Raw genomic sequence first — 21,264 nt, 5'->3', positions numbered from 1 at the left:
TCGGTATTATTTAATAAATGTGAAACCTTCACATTTAAGAATTACCTTTTGTTAAGATACCAGGAGAACACAACACATATATAACACAACAAGAAACTAATATGCACGTTTTTGTTGATTGATGTATGCTTACTTTTTTTTTCTTTACTTAGAGTTGGAAGATCCTGGTTTGAAATTGTTCTTGATGATGTGACATTATTTCCTGGAAGGTAGGTCATCGTCCTAACCTAGTATATAAGTAACTAGACTGCTCCCAGAACAAAGTAAATCAGTAGTGACTTTGCATGAACACTCACTTTTGAGAGGTTGATTCGTTTATAGTGAAGATAGTTGTTCTTATCTGATATGGGAAAAAGGTACATTTTAGTCAATATTTAATAACTTCACATCTTTCTAATATTTGTTTATATTATTTTTTAACATGATCTTTGAATACGTTTTTTTTCTTCTTCAGTTTGTATAGGTAACTCCTTTTTTCGAAATTGCTGCAATTCAAATGATAAGCATCAATGGCATGCATGCCTGTATTGACATATTATTCTCTACTTTTCAGGTTAATACATCGGAGGTCTCGGACAATACTTGGCGTTCTGGTTTTATTAGCATGTTCGCAAGGACAGACTTTGGATCAAGCCATCCAGCCGATCGAAAATTTAGACAAAACTCTTTTTCAGAGAGTGGACGTCACGGCTAACGAGCAAGTCCAAAAAGATGCTATCCTGTCAAATACTGTCTCAGCATCTCTGCCAAGCGTAGAGAGTAACATCCAGGTGGCTGTCAGTCAAGACAAATCTTTCTTCGACAGGGGTATGTTGAGCTTTGCACATTTTCTTTCCACATTATTCTTCAATAAGTAGAATTCACAATACATTGTTTTTATGCACAAATCTATGTCGGGGCCCCGAGTGTCCGAGTAGTCTAGAGAGCTATCATCTGTCTGCGTGGGTCTGAGTCTCGGGCTCGGCTAACGTGGGTACGTGAGAAAGCTTGCCAGTACCTTCTCGTGGGTCGGTGGCTCTTCCCGGGGTTTTCCATGGTTCTCCTCCACCAGTTATACTGGCCGCCATGTAAAGCCCATCTGGTGCTGAAAAATTGCGTTTAACCCTACAAAAACACCAAATTTATATATGTTTTTGGCTACAGTATTTCATTGCGATAAATGAACGGTATTGCAGAATTTCCTCAGTACTAATATACTGACTAACTTCAGAATTTCTAAAAGAATTAAAATTTTCTAGATGCTGCTTTACAAAATTAAATCCTTATCATCAAAGCAAATAGGGATACACAATCGGATAGTTTCGTTTGATTTTATGCTAAGGGTGCCCAGTGCATTTGATCTATTAGTTGCTCAACTTCAATTTGTCTGCATAACATGGTAAAAACTTAAATCGTGCCAAGGAAAGGGCATACACTTTCTCGTTTTTTTAGAAGCTGTATTTCCCTTGTATTATATTATTACATTAAAATAAGTCGAGTGGGTAATCCAGTAAAATCCGTCACAAAACAATATCAGATAAGCTGGATAATTTCTGAAAACCTTTTTAGTAATATTTTAAGCAAAACATATAAATAGATATTATATACTATAGTTCTAAACAAAAATAGGTAAATCAGCTATTATTATTATTATTATTATTATTATTATCATTATTATTATTAACCAGGTATTGACCAGGTAGGCGTAAGGAATACGGATTTCTTTGGACCTCATCTGTTTACCAGTCCTCAAGCCATAGAAATAGCTTCAGTAGGAGAGCTTTTCTCGGGAGTTGCGAAATCTGCAGTTGAGAAGTGAGTGAAAACCAAAAACAGCCCTTGCATCCAAACTTGTTTTTAATATCACATGCAGTTATTTCTCCGTATTTCTTACCCGTTCTTTCCTATGAAATATCTTAGTTATTAAACTACTGCTACTTTGGAAAATAATGGAGGGAGACAATTAAGATAATTTGATGAATATCAAAGTTTGAATTTTCATGGCAATAAATGGCTTACACATCTCATGGAGATTTAGCTTAGCCCGCAAATCAAGAATTTTCCGAATTCCCGTGGTGAAATGTTCAGTAAGAACTGCTTGTATGACACTTAATCAATCTGAACTGTAGTTAACAATATACACGTGCTATGATTTACAACTACTATCAACATTATTGTAGGTGAAATGTAAATTATCGCATTAATATGTACCTCGCACTGAATAACCTTTGGGTTCTGACGTATACATTTTATTAACTAACTAGGCTAATTGACCGTCCATGGAAGGGGATGAAAAGTATGTACAAAAAAAAATAATTGGGATTTGCGAATTTAAAAGAAAATTTGATCAAAATGTACAAAATGTTGTAACAAATTTGGGATGTCGCCGTCACTTTGGACTAGCGATCTCTTGTTTGGTAAGCGGGACAAAAAAAAAAAAAAAAAAAAAAAAAAAAATTTGGGTGTTTATACTTAAGATGTTGGGGGTAAATAAGTTTTACCATTGTTTAATCAAGATTGACTTGAAAATCTGTGTACTAATTATAATTTTTAAATTGTTTTTCTATCAGAACATAATCTTTATGCCTTAGTTTTCTAACAGTGAGGTATGAAAAAAATAATATAAAATGAAAGTTTCAACATATAAATAAAATAATTTTAAAACAATTGAATAAAATAGTTTGGAAGAATGTTTGAACATAAAAATACAAAACTTTGTTTCAAAAATATTGGATGATGCCGCGAGTTTAGAACTCGCGACCTCTTTTTTGACCTCTTTGACAAACGTTACACACATAAAGGAAGACAAATGTGGACATTTATATACATGATTCAAGGAAAACAATTGTTATAATTAGGATTTGTCCAGAGAAATTAAGATTTCATAAGTAGACAAGTCAAGCGAAAATATGTACATGTATTCTTCTTCTGAGAATTCCTGTGTTGGCATTGTCCTATTTTATCGACTACCACTTTTCTTTAACCTTTTTTTCAGTCACACCTGTGGGCTTGGGATAGAGAGTAAACCAGATTTATTTGCGCGAGATGTGTTTGTGTTGATTATCAAGTCATAAAGGTCTTGGGATTTATTTTAAATTGCAGTTTATACGCAACAAATACATGACCTTGTATTAATATAATTTTACGCTATTATACTTTTCTCCTTGTTTTGTGTGTCAGTTGTAGGGGGTGGATGGTCTTCATGATCTTTTTATATTTGGTGAATTAATGTTTCTTCCTGGCGATTTTGGCAACGTGTTCGCTTTGCCATAGATAGGTTTTGATTACCACTCCATAGATTGGATAGCGCTCATGCGCCATTGAATCTTCTTTCTTTTGCATTCTGTATCTCTTGTTATCACGATTGTATTATTATATTCAAACATTTTGCTCAGTTCGCATAGATAATACGGTGCTTGCTTTTATTAGGAAATGTACATGGTTTTTCTATCCCTAGGCTCGCCATTTCAAAAGAGAATATAAATCAACAATTATCCAGTCGAATTTCAATTCCTGGACTGAGATGTCCTTTCTCCAATGTTCCGGACTGTCTCGGAGCTGCAACTTCCCGGTACAGGACCATAGACGGGTCATGCAATAATCTCAACAATAAGCTATGGGGCCGATCATTTACCCCGTTTGAGAGGATGTTACCTGCCCTTTATGACAATGGTATGGAAAGTTATTTATTTAGCATGTAGAGTTCGTTGAAACAGAGCTACAGTGAATCTGACAATATTTTTCGCCACAAAAATATAAACTAATTCCAATAGTCAAATGATGAAATGTTTTTTTAATCATGACATTTCTATCACCAACCGATATGTGATGTAATCATGCAGGTCTCCCTTAAAACCAATGTTACATTTCTGCCTGAGTATAAACAATCCTGGAATTAGTGGCAAAGGTTATGAATTAAAGAACAAATTGTGTAAAGTATATTATGATTGCTTTTCAGAAAACGTGAAATGATTTCATTCTCTTTATCCATGATGTGCTATAAATTGTTTGAAAGATCTAAGAGTAATGACCCATGGAGACCTTAATGACTTTTTTTAAACTTTATAATTTTCAAAGCATTTATTGGAAACTGTAAAGGTACTAAACAAATGTAACAATTGTCCTTTATTTTCAATGATTGATTGATTATCACATACTTAAAGACGGATGTTAATTGCTATATCTGAAAAGGGCCACACTGTCCTTCGATCTGCTATTGATATCTGTAAAGTATGAAAGCTGTTTATGTGATCCGTGATTTTGTTTATGCCTCTGGAATATTAACAAACAAAATGAAAAGGAAGGCTATCCTTGAATCACTATGAAATGAAAGTGTGAGAACTTGGTCTTACCTTATGTCTAAAGTCTGATTCATCGTCCCTGCCGAGCGAAACAGCATCGAACGACAAATTTTGAAACATATTCTACATTCTGTTATCTACTTGTAGGTATTGATGAGCCTAGACAAACCAGCTTATTCGGAGGACCTCTGCCTCTGGCCCGTAAGATAAGCTCACAGTTCCATCAGCCGAGTCTCATTGGTCATTTGATGCCAGATCTAAGTCACATGACCATGGAGTTCGGACAATTTCTAAGTCATGATATTCAGCGGAATGCCTTGTCTACGGGTATTATTATTATTATTATTATTATTATTATTAGTATTATTATTATTATACACCCCATAGCTTAAACGTAATGTAAAGTGGTAAGTAGTCCAACTAATTTTAATATAGAACCATAGATACTGATTTTTCAGTACCGTTTAATTTCTCAGTTCCGGATGTATAACAGTTTGAACGTTTGTAACTGGCTAGAAGGTATACTCTGAGCATATGAGGTTTTATTCATAAATCTAATTATTTAAGCAAATTATGTTTGTGATGTTCTCAATTTTGGTATCATTCATCTTCAGTCACCTTTCCATTAACCTATAGGTCTTGATCGTGTTTTCACATCCTAATAAATCATGCTTCTCGTCATCAGTATATGTTTGTCAGTGTGTTGTATTTTGTTTACTTCTACGCTGATAATCTGTCAAATTAAATTATCATTAATTAAAGGTAAAGCATTGAAATTCCGGCGATATCCACGCCTGGGGATAAGCGATATGTTTACGTAATGATTACTCATATTAATAGCCAATTAATGCACTACATTTGCGTCATCCAAAACCGTTGCGTATACCAAGCCTCTCTGGCATCATCGATAATCGTCTGTCAGAATCTTACATTGGAATAAAATCCACGGTAAAAGCTATGTTAATTAACCTTTTGTTTCTAATTGTCACAATATTGAATACAGATCATGCAATACATTCAAATATAGGAGATGAGGATGTCGTATATACATTTTTTTTTAACAGTAAGAGCAGCATAATAAGAGTTATCGAACGTGAAATTAGATCACTTGATCAGAGCGGTAAAGAGGAGGGCTCTACGCCTAATTGTTTTTTGCAGGTCCCCAGGCCAACAATCTAAAACTTTAAGAAAAGTGACTGGACTATAACCCAAGCTAGCTTACACTCTTTTCCAGATGTATTTTTATTTTTTGCATCTCAATAATTTTGACGGACTTCGTTCATTATACACAAATGCTATGTGTCATTTTCTCCCAGTCCCTTAACATTATTTCATGTGTTTGCTTGCAGCATGATTATCTCCAGATGATTATGTGGTTTGCGTACTGGTTCTATATAAAACTGTACTATAATAAAACTGCAATCTCATGTTGATACGTTGCTTTGCCACACGATGGGATGGGTGTATAGCTCATGTTGATATGTTGCTATGTTATACGATGTAATGGGTGTATACATAGGTCATTAACGGCATTTTATAAGTCATAATTTAAACCTGAGGTGAGAGCGACTTGTGGATGCAAGTGTCCTTCAATGAACTAGTTTGATCTTGGTTAGTGACTTGGCTCATAAAATGTCAGAACTATGGGGTTGACAACGTCATACTACACACATGTTGGACGTGACCTTGAATTAACTTCTTTTCAACTGACTGACTGGCCTAAATGAGCGTGCATGAGGGTAGACTGGTTTTGTATTGTAATACATTTGGAGTACTCGCATTTGGTTATAGCGACCCCTTTTAAGGAATTCTTAGATTTTTGTGATTACTTGTCTGATTATTGAAATTCGGTGCAATAGAAATATTTCTTTGCCCGAAATAATTATACAATTACTAGGATATAAGACAAAGCGTCAAACAGGATGAGATGCAAAAGCCGCAGAGTTAAAATCAAATTGATCTGCGCCCATCGGCTGTGTAAATAGTGTGATTCTTGTGAATTAATAATGTTTTGACAGATGTCTCATTTTTGTGTGTTTTATGGATAAGTTGTATAGATTGATCGTGTAAAGTGCAAAGTCAGAAAAGTTTTAGAGGTTGTTTATTGCTTGGAACCAGAGTCTGGTAAATTATATATGTGTTTGGTTTTTGCTGCGAGTGAGGCAAAGATAAATTGGTAAGGGAAGGTCGTGGTATTATGTATGATTGTTTGGAGGTTAGTGGACTGTTTTTTCTTTTCTTCTGTCCCTGTAGAGTTAGTACTTGCGGTGAACAGCTATATGAGGCAGTGTCATATTTAGCGTTGGTCTGTGGATGACAGTGTGTCGCCCCAGTGGGGCGTTGAAGTCATGGTTGACTTGTTTTTGAGGTTTGTAAGATGCGTGTTATTCTCTGAAGCAATCACCCTCTAACCTCGTTGTACTCTTGAAGGTTCCTGTATTGTATTGTCATTGACGTGATATCGACTTACCAGTTGGAAATTGCTTCGCACAGTGTATTTTAAAAATTGTTTGCTACCTTCTTGGCAATCGTAATGGTCCATTGTGGTTTCCATCATGAATAGTTTGAATGGTCTGCCTGGATGGAATAGTGTCCATTTGGGAAGCTCTGAAGGGCAATTCATAGCAATTGATAATTAATTAGTAGCATGAAGTAATGGTATTGCACACCACATTATAGCTGAATCTTTTATGTGATGGTGTTCCAAACTTTTGCTTTTGGTAGTAGATTCTCTTGTGGCTATGTTCTGTCGCTGTAAAATTGATCCATTAGTAGTGAGTTAGTTGTAAGAAGACTGGATCGGCTGACTGAGGCTGAACCGGAAAATGTATTGTGCGCAGGTGCGTTAATGTCTACTGGGAGACGTGTATCCTGGTGGAAATGCAAATTTCACACCTGAGTTTTTCGAGTAAACAGGAATAGTCCTGTGTTACATTTGTTGTATTGTTGTTAGAGACCTATGAGTAGAGAAGTATTTCCTGCAGCGAATTCCGAGGATTGTTTTGAGAGAGTTTGAAACCGAATAACTTGTTAGAACATTTTTGTGTTGGATTCGGCTTGGTGAATTTGTATTCATTGTTGCTATTTAGTTTACTTACAAACAATTAATGATTCATAAAAAAAATGTTTAGATGCGGATGTTGAGTGACGGGCTAATAGGAACAAGTCCATTGATTCAGAGTTTTGTCTTAATCATGTATGGGAATCAGTAATAGCGGTTGGTGGTTGATTTTGAGGAAAGTCATCAAGTTTGATTAGACCACAGAAGTGTGACGTTTGTGTCACTCGAGGTCGAGTTATATTTTTAAAGGCGGGGTAATGTAATAAATTTGGAGTATGTGCATTTGGTTATAGCGCCCCGTTTTAATGAATTCTTAGATTTTTGTTATTACTTTTCTGATTATTGGAATTCGGTGCAATATAAATATTCCTTTATCCAAAATAATTAGCCAATTATTAGGAGCAAACGTAACGGAGTAAAGTGTTAGTTTCCATGATACCATGATTCATTAGCAGTGAATTCAGGTTAAAACCGACTGATTGACCATGGAATAACATAGACCCTATTAAAATATAGTGGTGTACATTCGTGGTGTGACTTCAGTGGCAGTATTTACGGTAGGAAACCGGTAAATTCCACAATGGAATCAATAAGAAGCTTTGGCAGATACCGTTTTTGTCGCCATGGTGGCAAATGTGATGCAGTTGTACTGGCGAAATGTACCTGGAAACCATAGTTTTAATGGCCTAAGGTGGCGTAGTTAAAATAGTTCCCAGTGTTAGGGTTAGTTGTATAGTTTCTACGGAGTGAACTGCTGGCGGTATGGAAAAATAACAATGAGAAACTATGCAGATGTGCGGTTGATAGATATTTGGCATGTTGGAAAATCTGTGGTGTTGCATTGATTGAAGTTTATGTATATAACGGACAAGTCTGGCTTTTTAATTTACAACTGAAGTTGTATGGAAGTCTTTAGACATTTGGGGAAAGCTTATGACTTCTAGAGGAAATTGCGCCAGGGCTTGACATCGCTCAGTCAAACAAAGACCCCTGGCTTGCAACAGTATCAAGACCGACATGATCTTACAGGATATAGGGGGTATACATAATTTTAAAACATATGAATTGCCTGTGCTGGAAATATTCCCCGAAAGACAAGTGTTTATCTAACCTTTTTAGATGAAGTGAAAGCAACAGCCTCCAAACGTACCATGCATAAAGGCTTACCTTTTAAGTCTGTAATATAACATGTTTGCTTTTGGAAAACGGGGTCTCATTATTTTGGTGAATCTGATGCATTAAGTGCTTCATTGTACAGATTTATACCTGGAACTTACACAAACTTGTCTTCATCGACGACTCGGAGTGAACTTTATCAGGAACTTCCCTCGGTAAATGAAGATTGGCTAGAACGATCTCTTTGAACACATAATTTTTGAAAAATACGTGGGACACTTTTCGGATGAAAACTATAATTCGTCAAATGTTTCCGAAAATTTTCGCGTACTAGTTGAATGTTATCAGGACACTTTGACAATCATGTACCTATTTTGGGTTGTTGATATGTCGCGTCATGTACAAGAGAATATTTTGAGTAAATTATATAGCGCCCCCCATAGCAGATTAATCGGTGTGTGTGCCTAAAAACATATAAATGGAAGTGTATTATCGACGTAAAGAACCTATCTGGTGACGAAACACCTAAGTTTTTTCCAAATTTTCCAGGAAACGACATCTTACCATCATCAATCTGCCATCTTATATCTAATTACTAACAATAAAAACTTCGACCCTAATCCGATCTCAGTTAGTTTGTTATAGGTCTTCTTTCATATTATTCAGGTTGACACATGCAAAGGTTCCATACGATTAATTGGTAAATTCGTGAATAAAAAGGCGAAGATAAGACTCCTTGTGCAGACATGCATGCTCCACTGCCCTCTTTTTCAAATCGGGAAAACTAGTAGATAGGTTGTGTAGGTGGAAATATATATTTCCCGCAGCCTTTTGTGTCCAGCCTTCTGAAACAAAGCAGTCAAAGACATATGGAAAACTACGAAGAGGGCGTGGAATGTAAGCAAACAAGTATTCTGCTAAAATACAGGAGGCCTAAGTCTGCAGTGCGACATGTTCAAAATTTCTCAATGAAAAAGGTTTTCAAAATATCTTGACCTACGAGACAGAAGCCCTCATGAAAGATATACGAATAACTTTAAACTACATACACACCTAAGTTCTGCAATATTTGGGAAGGACCTGCAATGACGTTTTAATCTACGTGAATTGTCCGCCCGCACAACTCAGATCCTAAACACTTATTACATGAATTGTCTAGGCATTTGCTGTGTGGTTTTCTACGTTCCTCAACGAGGGTCCATTTGATGTTGTTGTTGTTGTTGTAGGGTTTAACGCCATGGTTCAGCACACGATAGGCTATACATGGCGGCCAGTATTAATGGTGGAGGAAGAACCCGGGAAAACCCAGGAAAGAACCACCGACCCACGAGAAGCTACTGGCAAGCTTTCTCACATACCCACATTGGCTGAATCCGAGACTCGAACCTACGCAGACAGAGGTGAGATGGCAGTGATCCGTAACGGACAGCGCTTTAGACCACTCGGCCACTCGGGGCCCCCCATTTGATATATCTGTATCTAAAATTCAAAATATTTCCGTGACTGTTTCATAACTATGCGTGTGGTAAATAATGTAAATACTATTGCAGCAATTAAGAGTGCGCGGAGACTAGATATACAATGGATAATTTTGATGCCTTTATGCATTTTCTCTTGGACAAGGACTCATCACGAGAAGTTTCATTGACAAATTCATTTCATGGAAATTTGCTTTCGGTAAACGTTCAGCGTAAAGGTGCGTGTTTGTAGAATGTATGTTACGTATATCTAAAAAATGTGTTAGGGATGGTACACATTTTAGGATATTTACTTCTCCAGGATAGTACGGGGGCACCGAGTGGCCGAGTGGTCTAAAGCGCTCTCCGTTACAGATCACTACCATCTCACCTCTGTATGCGTGGGTTCGAGTCTCCGATTCGGCCAATGTGGGTTTGGGAGAAAGCTTGCCAGTGGCTTCTCGTGGGTCGGTGGTTCTTTCCGGGGTTTTCCGGGGTTCTTCCTCCACCATTAATACTGGCCGCCATGTATAGCCTATCGTGTACTGCAAAATGGCGTTAAACCCCACAACAACAACAACCAGGATAGTACAAACGTTAATGTAAGGTCACACGTGGGATATAAAACCTGACACGGAGGGATAAAATTAATGATGAACATTAACATTTTGTTTGTGGGTTCTTATTTCGGTATCCATCATAGTTTCTCGTTATTTCTTTAGACTGTTCCACATTCAGACTATATATTCAAGGTCACTGCCACCAGCATGTGCAACCAACCTATTTTTACAACTTTGGTTCTAGTTGGCACCGTATAGCACTATTATGCTGAAATACATTTAAAGCTAATACATACATATATAACGCAATCAAAATGTAACTTAGAATTGCCTTATATGCATGCCATCATTTCCCGTAATATTAGACATAGCAAGTATGCTAGGCAAAACAAAAATCGGTTCATACTCTCTGCCATGGAATTTAATGAACGTTATTCTTCCTAACTGAAGAAACATGGTTACATTTTATTTATTTATTTCCAGGTTACGCTGGCTCCAGTCTTACATGCTGTGGAAGTAACGGACCGATAAGGTCGTTATTTAGATAATGTTATTTTTCCATCTTTTATTAATTATGTTGTTTGGTATTTTTCTAAATTAAACTAGATTTAATATTACATGCAAATCAGTTTATATAAATTAGCAAAATATTGATAAAATTAGAGAAACACTTGTTTCTCCCTCTCAAGTGACATAACTGATATGTAATAGTCCAACCAGGCGTGAGTAAATCGTCCATGTATATTTTGTTTTCCTTGTGCCTTGCCTGAATAACATGAAAAATAGCCCTAATAGCTGCAAACATATACACACACAGAGGCGTAGTTGGGTGTTTGTTTGTGTGAGCGCGTGCGTGCTCTGATTTGAACAACGTTATATAGATTACCAAAGCATATTTTTTTATGGAATAATAGAGAATCTAATGAAGTCAGATTCGTTTTGTACAGTACCTACTATAGATGTTATATTTTATGTTCTTATAGTCGGCCTAACTGCTTTGCCATTGAGATCCCTACAAATGACCCCTACTATTCACAGTTCAACCGAACATGTTTGAACTTCGTCCGGGCCCTTCCGACTCCGAAACTTGATTGTTCTCTCGGTAAGTCACTATTTAGATATATCCAAGTTTAATTTTATCTTTCACTTTGTATCTTTTTGCTGGATATGCACACAACATACTGTCTCTTTTTTATTCAAAGTCATACAGTTACAAGGTAATGTTGATCTTTCACTTTATGTATGTTTTTGCTGGACATGCAAACAACACATTGGCTCTCTTTCTTAATCGAAGAGTCATACAGTTTACTAGGTCATGAAGAATTGTTGGACATGCGAGGTTAAGTATTACTGAGGTTTCAATACAAAATTCCTTGAAAACAGAATAGTGTATATTCCATAATAAATGCACTTGTGTATGTAATACATTCTTTGAAAATAATGGCTCTAACATTGTCCAAATGAGACTAGAAAGTATTTGACAGAGACCGTGCATTGACCACACATAAAGGAGAAAATAAAAATTCATGTTTGATCAACAGATTTACCATTACACCCTTATGCCATCATAACAAATTTGGTAAACTAAAATGTACATGATATACAAATTGGTGGTTTTGGGTGAAATCGGCAAGAGCTGGTCTGTATCGTAGAAAATTTCAACATTCTGTAAGGAAGTAAAAATACGACAACTATCATGAAACAAGAAAGAATAAAAGAACAGACCAACATAATGTGGTTCCATCTTAATTCTTACATCAATATTCTTTTAATACAGGTCAAAGACAGCAATTAAACCAAAATACTCATTACATCGACGGGTCCCAAATATATGGATCAGATGAACAGACAAGCAATTCACTAAGAGCATTCACTGGAGGTAAATAATGACATTATAATATCATTCAGTAATATACACGAGCTGGCAAATATGTATGTTATGTCCGTTTTATTTGTTCCGTTATATATATGTATGTAAGTATGTATGTATGTATGTATGTATGTATGTATGTATGTATGTATGAATGCATACATGCATGCATGGATGGATGGATGGATGGATGTGTGTACTTGTGTATGTATGTATGTAGGCATGTAGGTGTTTAGATGTGTGAGTGTAAGAATGTGTATGTGTATATATGTGTGTATATATATATATAGTCATATAATTATATATATATATGTGTGTGTATATGTTTGTGTGTATATATGTGTGTATATATTTATGTATGTATGCATGTGTGTGTTTATTTGTATGTATGTATGTATGTATGTATGTGTGTATATAGGTTGTATGTATATGTGTGTGTATGCATGTATATATGTATGTATGTATGCAAGTATGTACATAAGTATAGATATATATGTACGTATGTACATATGTATATATATATGTACGTATATACATATGTATATATATATATGTACATCTGTACATATGTATAGACATATATGTACGTATATACATATATATCTATATATATATATATATATATATATATATATATATATATATATATATATAGAAAGAGAGAGTAAAAATATTAGACAAAAATAAAACGAACTCTTCAGATATATGGTTATATTTGTTACGACGATTTTGTTTTGAATAAAGTAACATAAATAAGCAAAACCAACAAGTTTTGTAAAACGAACATACAATTTATTTCTTAAAGTTAAAAAGTAAACGTTTAAGAACGACAACTTTTGTTTACCCAATTCTTATTTACTACTTTCACTTGTCCTAAGACACACGATAATGCCCATTTTGCTTCCACAGCGTTCTAAATTTGTAAATAAAGCTAGACCTTGAACTCGGAGATCAATAAACAGCGTTTTTGTAACTTACTAACATGATGTAATTTGGGTATATACAAAACTATATCCTAAATTATGAACAAAAGTCAAGCACACAATATAAATGAAATATGCAGAACATATTAAACTCTAAACTCTGAAGGTGCTAGATATCACGATAAACTGCCACACTGCAGGCTTCGTAGCGATATGACTGAAAATTTGTTAAAGCTACGTGAAAAATCCAAATCGCACAGATGCACACACACCCACACACAAACTCTGAAACTGTAAGCGAACTAAAGAGATTCTTATCATTAAGGAATATTCCATGTAATGATGTTTCTACCTCATACATATATGACATTAAATTTGTTTTAAATGTTACTTTTCTAAAGGACATGTGTAGGAATGCTAATTTGGCATTGCGACATTATAATGACATCTAACGCCTTTCTCACAATCTTACTAAACGGAGCTACATAATGTATTACAAAATGACAGGCGAAGTTAAAAGTCTCACTGTAGGTTCTTATGTTTTAATCTACTGACTCCCGAAGTCTCTAATTTTATGTGCAGGTAAACTTCAAACTGGTGCAGATCCGACTATACCAAATCTACTGCCAAAGGACACAGCTAATGCCGCCAATTGTATTCTACCGGCGTCCAATGCCAATGTCAAGTGCTTCCTAGCAGGTAAATATCTATGGCGTTTCGTTTATTCATTTTCGTTCGTTTTTCATTCTGCAATTTAAAATCGGACTCTTAGCAGGCCACTGTCATATTATGTAAAAATGTTCAGACTCAAGACTTTTAAATTTGCATAATAGGGGACGTTCGTGTCAACCAGCACCCGGCCCTAATCTCACTCCACACAATCTTCATGAGAGAGCACAACAGAATTGCTGCAGGACTTGAAGCCCTGAATAACGGGTGGTCGGACCAAATTATCTATGATGAAGCCAGAAAGATCGTCGGTGCAATGCTTCAGCACATCACATACAAAGAGTACCTTCCCGAAATCCTCGGCGACGCCAACATGAATATGTATAGACTGAAACCTCTCACAAACGGGTACTTCAACGGATACACAAGCAGCGTGAATCCGGCCATCAAAAATGAATTTGCTGCTGCAGCCTTCAGATTTGGTCACAGTATGGTCCACGATTCGCTAAAATACAACAACGGAGCCCACTATTTCAAAGATGTCTTCCTCAACCCTTCTACAATATACGATACAAGTGGAGGGGTTAATAGCATCGCAAAAGGTCTCACAGAATCGAATTCTCAAAAGGTAGGATACTTTCTTAAGGCAACAAATTCCACTTTCCTTTTTATTTACTCTGTCCAGATCTACGTTTAACGAATTTATTATTTGAAACATGAATAATCAGCTAAAAAAATTAATCAGAAAGACAGTTTGCTAGTTTTTCCTATTTATTCATGCGATGGTATATCCAGTAGAAACATCTATATATCATGATTCATTGTTAGGATTTTTATTTGACACTTGCATGCAGTTTTTCCACTACATTTGTCCTTTTTGGAGTAATGTATAACAAGATGCACGCCGTAAAGGTTATTGCGTGCTAAACACAATCACGATTTTGTATACCCAAATCCAGAAGATTGAGTAACTCTTGAGACTGATTACTACTTTCGACTAAACGTAATTACAGTTATCCTTTTCAACACGTATTCTCATCACTGACATCTTTTGAACACTTTGGAATCGGTTTTTGAAGCCTGACGCATAATAAAGCCACTTATGAATGTTACGAGATTATTTTAGTATAGAAATCTGTCCTGAATCGAGACACTTAGCTCTCTGATTCAGACATACATATAAATGTAAAATACGTAACCAAGCCTGATATATCAATGTTGCACTTTTGTAGGTTGATGAGCGTCTGAGCAACCAGCTTACCCGCCATTTGTTTGAACGTCAGCCCGGGTTTGGCGGCGATTTAGCAGCTATTAACATCCAGAGAGGAAGGGACCACGGGATCCCGTTCTACCAGCTTATAAAGACAGTATGTAATGTCAGCGGCAACGTCCACGAGCCCTCCATCTGGACTGCACTTGGTGGTCTGTACCAGTAAGTCAGATTAAAAGTAATATAAAAAAGAAACTAACATTAATTTAGAAATTCATATTTGCAGCTGTAACATGTTTTTGTTTAATTTACTTAACTGTGAATTGATGATTTTACTGTCGATCATTTTGTATCGATAGCATACGTGCAAGACACCATAAATGTTTTTAAAGGCTATGACTAGGAAATATCACAAAATTTACACGTTGAAATAATTTTATTCACCATTGCTGAAAGGGTGCCCATTCATTGCTTTTTCTTAGATAGACTTCACTCGTATTTTAACATGCGAGCAATGCTTTTGTTTTACTATATGACTAACTTCATAATGTGGCAATGGTAATAATTTCAAACCGAGCTTTTTATAGGGACAAAGTCACGGACAAGTAAGACATACATTACTTCTTTTGCTTATCTGCGGTCAGGCATATTCATAAGAACCAATGGTGGTTTTTGTGGTCGATCTCGGAACTGGATTTTTTTTAAAGCCCATAAAAAACAGTTCCATCACATAATCGATATTTGGACTCAAACCTATTGCAACCCGTTTCAGAGTTCATCTGTATCATGCAAACTTTGATTCCCTCGTCATAGGTTTAACCGAAATTAGCAAATTGTATGTACTCTTTTCTTGATCAAAGATGCCGCGGTATCTCTGTGTTTTACACCAGCATAAAACACTGCAACAGATATAAATACGTTATGTAGTGGAAAGACCATAAAGAACAATCAGATCTGATATTGTTAGAAATTCATTTTCTAGGAGTCCCTATGACATTGACTTGTTTTCTGCGGGAGTTTCCGAGAAACCTGTTTCTGGAGGCAAGATTGGGCCAACGTTTGCTTGTATTATTGCCAAACAATTCGAAGCCTTGAAAAAGGGAGATAGATATTACTACGAAAACTCGGGTGACCAGGCTTTCACACTTGGTAAGTTATATAGTATTAGAGAGATTTGTTGTTTGTTGATTTTCATATTTTCTAATAATTTCAATGTTTAACTAAGCTAAATATTTATATGTATCAACAGACTTTAGGTTAGATGCTAAATATAATGGAAGACTTGCGTGCTACCTTTTCGTCAAACAAAAATCGTAATATATTTTAAGGAGAACTTGCACATAGGTATGATGCTATTTTATTTAACACCAGTTACATTTGGTGTTTGGTCTTGGCACGCATGCGGAGCAGCGGCGGAAACACTAATATATCATATTACCACTAAGAATGTTCTATCAAAAAGAAACTTACATGAGATTGTATACAGAGTGATGAGGAGCAATGTTAAAACTGCCACACAGTCGACTAAAAGTAAACTTTGTAGCCTTTATATGGTAACCATCAGAGAAAATAAGCAACAATGTTAAACTGTAAGAAAGTGCGACACATGACCATGGTTGATTTTATTGTGCAAAGCATACATTTCATGTGCATTTCATGTATATCTGCAACGGGAATTGACTTAAGAGACCAAAGGTTTCCGAAGACCTCAAACGTATATTCAAAACCAAACCACAGGAAGAGTTTACTCTTAGCGACCTAAAGTTTTAGTGCACTTTTCAAAGCTCGATGGTTATATTTATTAACAGCAATAAAGTATGATCGGGTTAAACTTTCAAGTGTTTGGTGGAGGACGATTTTATGTTGCTGTTTTAATCTCAAGTCCAAATTGTGTTTTTTTCTGCTTTAATAAACAAAAATTAATTTGCCAAATCACGAAAACTTTGATAGATATAACCCGTCCTCTCCTTCAATATGTACTGCCGGTATTTAACACAACTGAGAATTTGATTGATTTATTATTGAAATAAAGCAGGATTTAAGAAATCTTAAAGACGCTTAACTACATGAAAATACATGAATATCTTACGTTATGTATGCCTATGAGCCAGTCAGCAACACTTTATATTAGAGAAATGTTGTTGGTAACGAAACTCCATTTTCAGAGGTGCATGTACGAATTATTAATAATTTCATATTGATGTTGCATCACGTTTTTCTGTGAGAATGTTTGTAACAAAATGCTTGTTCTTTGCAAATGATACCTAGTGTGTGTGTGTGATTAGGATTTTTAACGTAGCTTTTAACAGTTTTTCAGTCAGATCGCTGCGATGCCTGCAGTGTAGCAGTTGATAGTAATGTCTAGCACTGGGGCATCATGCCGCAGACATGTAGTATGATGTCCAACCCAGTCACATTATCCTGACACCAGGCCGACTTGTCCTAACACTAACTTCTCAATGGTGAGCGCCAAGCGAGGCAGGTGTTAGTACCATTTTTGTTAGTCTTTGGTATGACTCGGCCGGGGATCGAACCCATGACCACCACCCCCACCCCCGCTTCCGAGGCGGACGCTCTAACCACAATGCAACCGGAGCGGTCTGATGCCTAGTAGTAGCTATATGTCTTACTGAGCATCTTTGTTCTCCCAGACAAGTCACTGATATGCCAGTAAGAGTTGCTTGTACTTTGGAAATATCGTATGGAAAATTGAAGAAATATTTCGTCTTGGTTCTGCTTTAAGTTTAGTTAATATATTGTACCTGCGAAGAACATTATCTTTTGACTAACACTTTTAAGCATCCCATCCCCAAAATAGTTTTCCAAAACTATTAGAGACATCATGCTTTCAATCAAATCCTTTACAGTGGCAAGAAATAAAGAACTTATGAATATTATTCACTACTTAGTAACATTTCATTAGCAAACAATGTTGCAGAAAGAATTCAAGAACATTTTACAGAAATTGAAGACTCAGCCACAAAACTTCAATACATTGGCAGCTTTAAATTATGAAGAAACCTCTTCCAGGGTATTAAGTGTTGCCTTTCCTAAATTGGATTGATTTTAACTTGGGTGATAGAGTCGTAGATAAAGAGATCCATATCGTCTTAATTTTTTGGTTTAACAAATTACGTTGTGTATTGTCAAATCGCTGGATATACTGAGAGTTCTAGCTTGCTATAGATCTAGTACACATGTCTTTTTAAGTGTCCAATTAATTTTACTAATTTTTCATCATGTCCGTAATACATACATGTTTTGTCTTATTTCTTCTAGAGCAATTAGATGAAATTCGAAAAACAACCCTATCAAAGATCGTTTGCAGAAATACAGGAATAACGTCCATCCCGACAAAAGCCTTCATCAAAAGCATCAGCGCTAGGTACGTATTTTACTTAGTTGAAGTGTAATTCGTTTCTAAAATGGAATGCGAATTAGAGCTGCAGAAGTACAAATATAATTATGAAATAAAGTTTATATGTAGAAATGTTACAATCATGTCTTTTACGTTTCATGCTGTCACGTATCCTCCGCTTTGATCCAGAGAAAGCACTGTTAGCTCTGAATTGTTTTCAATAATGTATTCTATATACCTTAATTTTTCTCAAACAAATCAAGTGATTGTGTATGTGTAGAGCAGAGGTAATTCTCAAATCTCCTTGCAATTGTGTCTGATATGTAGAAATGCCTATATTTATGGCTGAGGTCCAGCCTTTAGAGATTATCGCCTAGTAAAAAGGGCATGGGGGTTGATGGCTAAAAACACGACATGTGCCGTTTACTCGCAGACCGTACTTCATTCCCAGAAGGGGACGAATTAAACTAACGTAAATCAGTGTTAAAGATTTTGAAGTCACCAATTTAGAGAATATATTTTTGGACGTGTTTTGACATTTACCTTTACACAGAATTATTGTTCATATGTCCTAAAAATATATTGATTTTTTGTAGTAACCCCACAATGTCATGCAGCAGTGTCTCGGCGATCGATTACAACAAATGGAAGTGCGGATGGTCTGATTGGGGACCTTGGACACCATGTGTGAACTTCATCCAGTTCAGGCTGCGCACGTGCAGACAGCAAAAACCATGCGCAGCTGATGTTTGTACTGGAGATCCTTTTGAGGTACAAATGTGTGGTTCTGTGAGCGATGTGGACCTACCTAGGATCCAGGCCGAAATCCAGAGTTTTAGGTCCATTCTAGATGTACAACACAAAAGTAGTGGTGTTGTTGATCTACATACAGCTCAGAGTGCACTCCAGAAGATTGCGTCTCAAAATGTATTACAGAACGTAGACCTCAGTCTAAGTGCTGCTTAACAAATAGACGTGACTGTAACCAATAAATGTTTAACTTAAACTTTATGACAATTAATGAGACAGAGGAACAATCTAGTCCAATTTTACTTATGATATAAAATGATTACTTACACCTATTGCTCAGTATTGCCTAATGCTATATATGGGGCAATGAAATTGAAATGTAACAAATTTTCATCTAAAATAAAGGTTTGTGTACATTATTTATCAATTTGTTTTTATTATATGCAAATGCTATTATGTTTCTGCCATATGGTTTTAATAATTGATGTTGATATTCTACTATGAAATGTTTTTTTCTAGTGTGAAACACTTTACAGGCCATTAATGGCAATATTTAATATTTTAAATTCACATACAAAGTGTTCAGATGTTACGTCCATATTTTTAATTTTTCAAGAAGGAAGAGGAAATCTGTTTTGTTTAATGAAGGATTATCATCCCCAAAAAATAACGTTGGAAGTTTGCAATATACGATCTATTTCATAACTCATAGCAGAGGAATCCGGGTAATCCGTCATTAGTCGTGCATATTCCGTTGTCCGTCAATTAATGCTATTTTCAACTCCTCAAATACCATGAAACTTATTTCAAGTTAACTTATCAGAAATCAAAATGGCATAAAGGCGAATAAATCTGGTAAAATTATGTAGATACGCCATTACTAAAATATAAATTATTTCTCAACGACTGGGGATTGGTGCTGGACACAACCTAAGAGAAAGCATACTGACCTTTAAGACCTTTGTTTTGTTTTTACAGATGATGGCAATTCTGGATTAAATCTGTGTGCCATTTTTAAAATTTGACAAGTTTGTAAACGCTATTTTTTCTCTCAATAAACTGCTGAACAAGATTGAAACAAACTGCAACAATGTATTTCGATATAATGGCCTTTTAAGATTGCACCAAAATGCTATCTAACAACAAATTTAGTCGCAGTTACTTAAAGCAGCATAACGTTTAACCAGCTTTTAAATAACATGCAGTGAGTGACATGATTCGACTATGTTTGACAGAATGCACCCAGATGGAAAGTTTTTTTTCATCTTTGTGCAAGTTATGCCTTATTTCGGTTAACTAAGACGCAGTTTCTAAACATAAAACCACCACATCTTAGTTTCTTTTCACTAAAAGATCCTGAAATATATTTGACCAAATATGACAGAAAGTATACGGGTACGAAAGGCATATAAATTTTTTACAAATGATAACGATGTCAATACAATATGGGATCAGCGTCTAAAACACAATAAAAACTTAAAACACATATTTTCAACAAATCGGTACACAGAATGTGACAAAGGTTGAAAGACAATTGTCTGGGATACATGCTTTTCACAATCTGCTATGTGATATAGCCACCACTCCAAAAACAGAAACATTCATAAACAAGTTATTCTCTAAAAACACTGAAAAGTGTTTTACCAAAATGTATCCTTGTAAGAACCACTTTCTAATGTTGCACATGTAATATTGATCCGCTATTCAAAACGGGAATATAATTAGAAACAATTACACAAATTCGACTCAAAAGACAATAAACATATACTGGCCACATTTTATAGAAAACTTACTGACATCATGCATTTAATGTCTGCACTAATTAGGGTTAATCTGTTATCAAATCTGCTTGCCTTTAATGATAAAATACAATAGCCCTTCAGTAGTCAGTAAACATCATGCTAACTCCGATTTCATTGCCACACCTGACCGCTCTGGTGGCCTAGTGGTTAGAGCGTCCGCCTTTGATGCGGAAGGTCATAGGTTCGATCCCCGGCCGAATCATACCAA

The 21,264-nt window shown here is 35.8% G+C and overlaps 1 protein-coding gene across 1 annotated transcript; it reads left to right on the top strand.

Moving 5' to 3' along the window:
* Positions 1–262: 262 nt before the first annotated feature.
* Positions 263–19,673, top strand: LOC149793444 (salivary peroxidase/catechol oxidase-like). The gene is made up of 14 exons (XM_089967438.1): positions 263–356; positions 554–807; positions 1,668–1,794; positions 3,437–3,651; positions 4,428–4,607; positions 10,958–11,006; positions 11,458–11,576; positions 12,252–12,353; positions 13,850–13,966; positions 14,101–14,564; positions 15,169–15,368; positions 16,129–16,295; positions 18,426–18,531; positions 19,101–19,673. The coding sequence occupies exons 1-14, from the start codon at positions 346–348 to the stop codon at positions 19,468–19,470; spliced, it is 2,481 nt and encodes an 826-aa protein (XP_089823564.1). The 5' UTR covers positions 263–345; the 3' UTR covers positions 19,471–19,673.
* Positions 19,674–21,264: the final 1,591 nt, after the last annotated feature.

Source organism: Sinohyriopsis cumingii, chromosome 8, assembly GCF_028554795.1.
Source record: "Sinohyriopsis cumingii isolate HCF-2022 chromosome 8, ASM2855479v2, whole genome shotgun sequence".
NCBI lineage: Eukaryota > Metazoa > Mollusca > Bivalvia > Unionida > Unionidae > Sinohyriopsis > Sinohyriopsis cumingii.
This window is presented reverse-complemented; position numbering and strand designations above follow the sequence as displayed.

Coding starts and splice junctions, on each gene's coding strand:
- LOC149793444 (XM_089967438.1), top strand. Junction 808..1,667: donor CAAATCTTTCTTCGACAGGG/GTATGTTGAGCT, acceptor ATTATTAACCAG/GTATTGACCAGGTAGGCGTA. Junction 1,795..3,436: donor GCGAAATCTGCAGTTGAGAA/GTGAGTGAAAAC, acceptor TTCTATCCCTAG/GCTCGCCATTTCAAAAGAGA.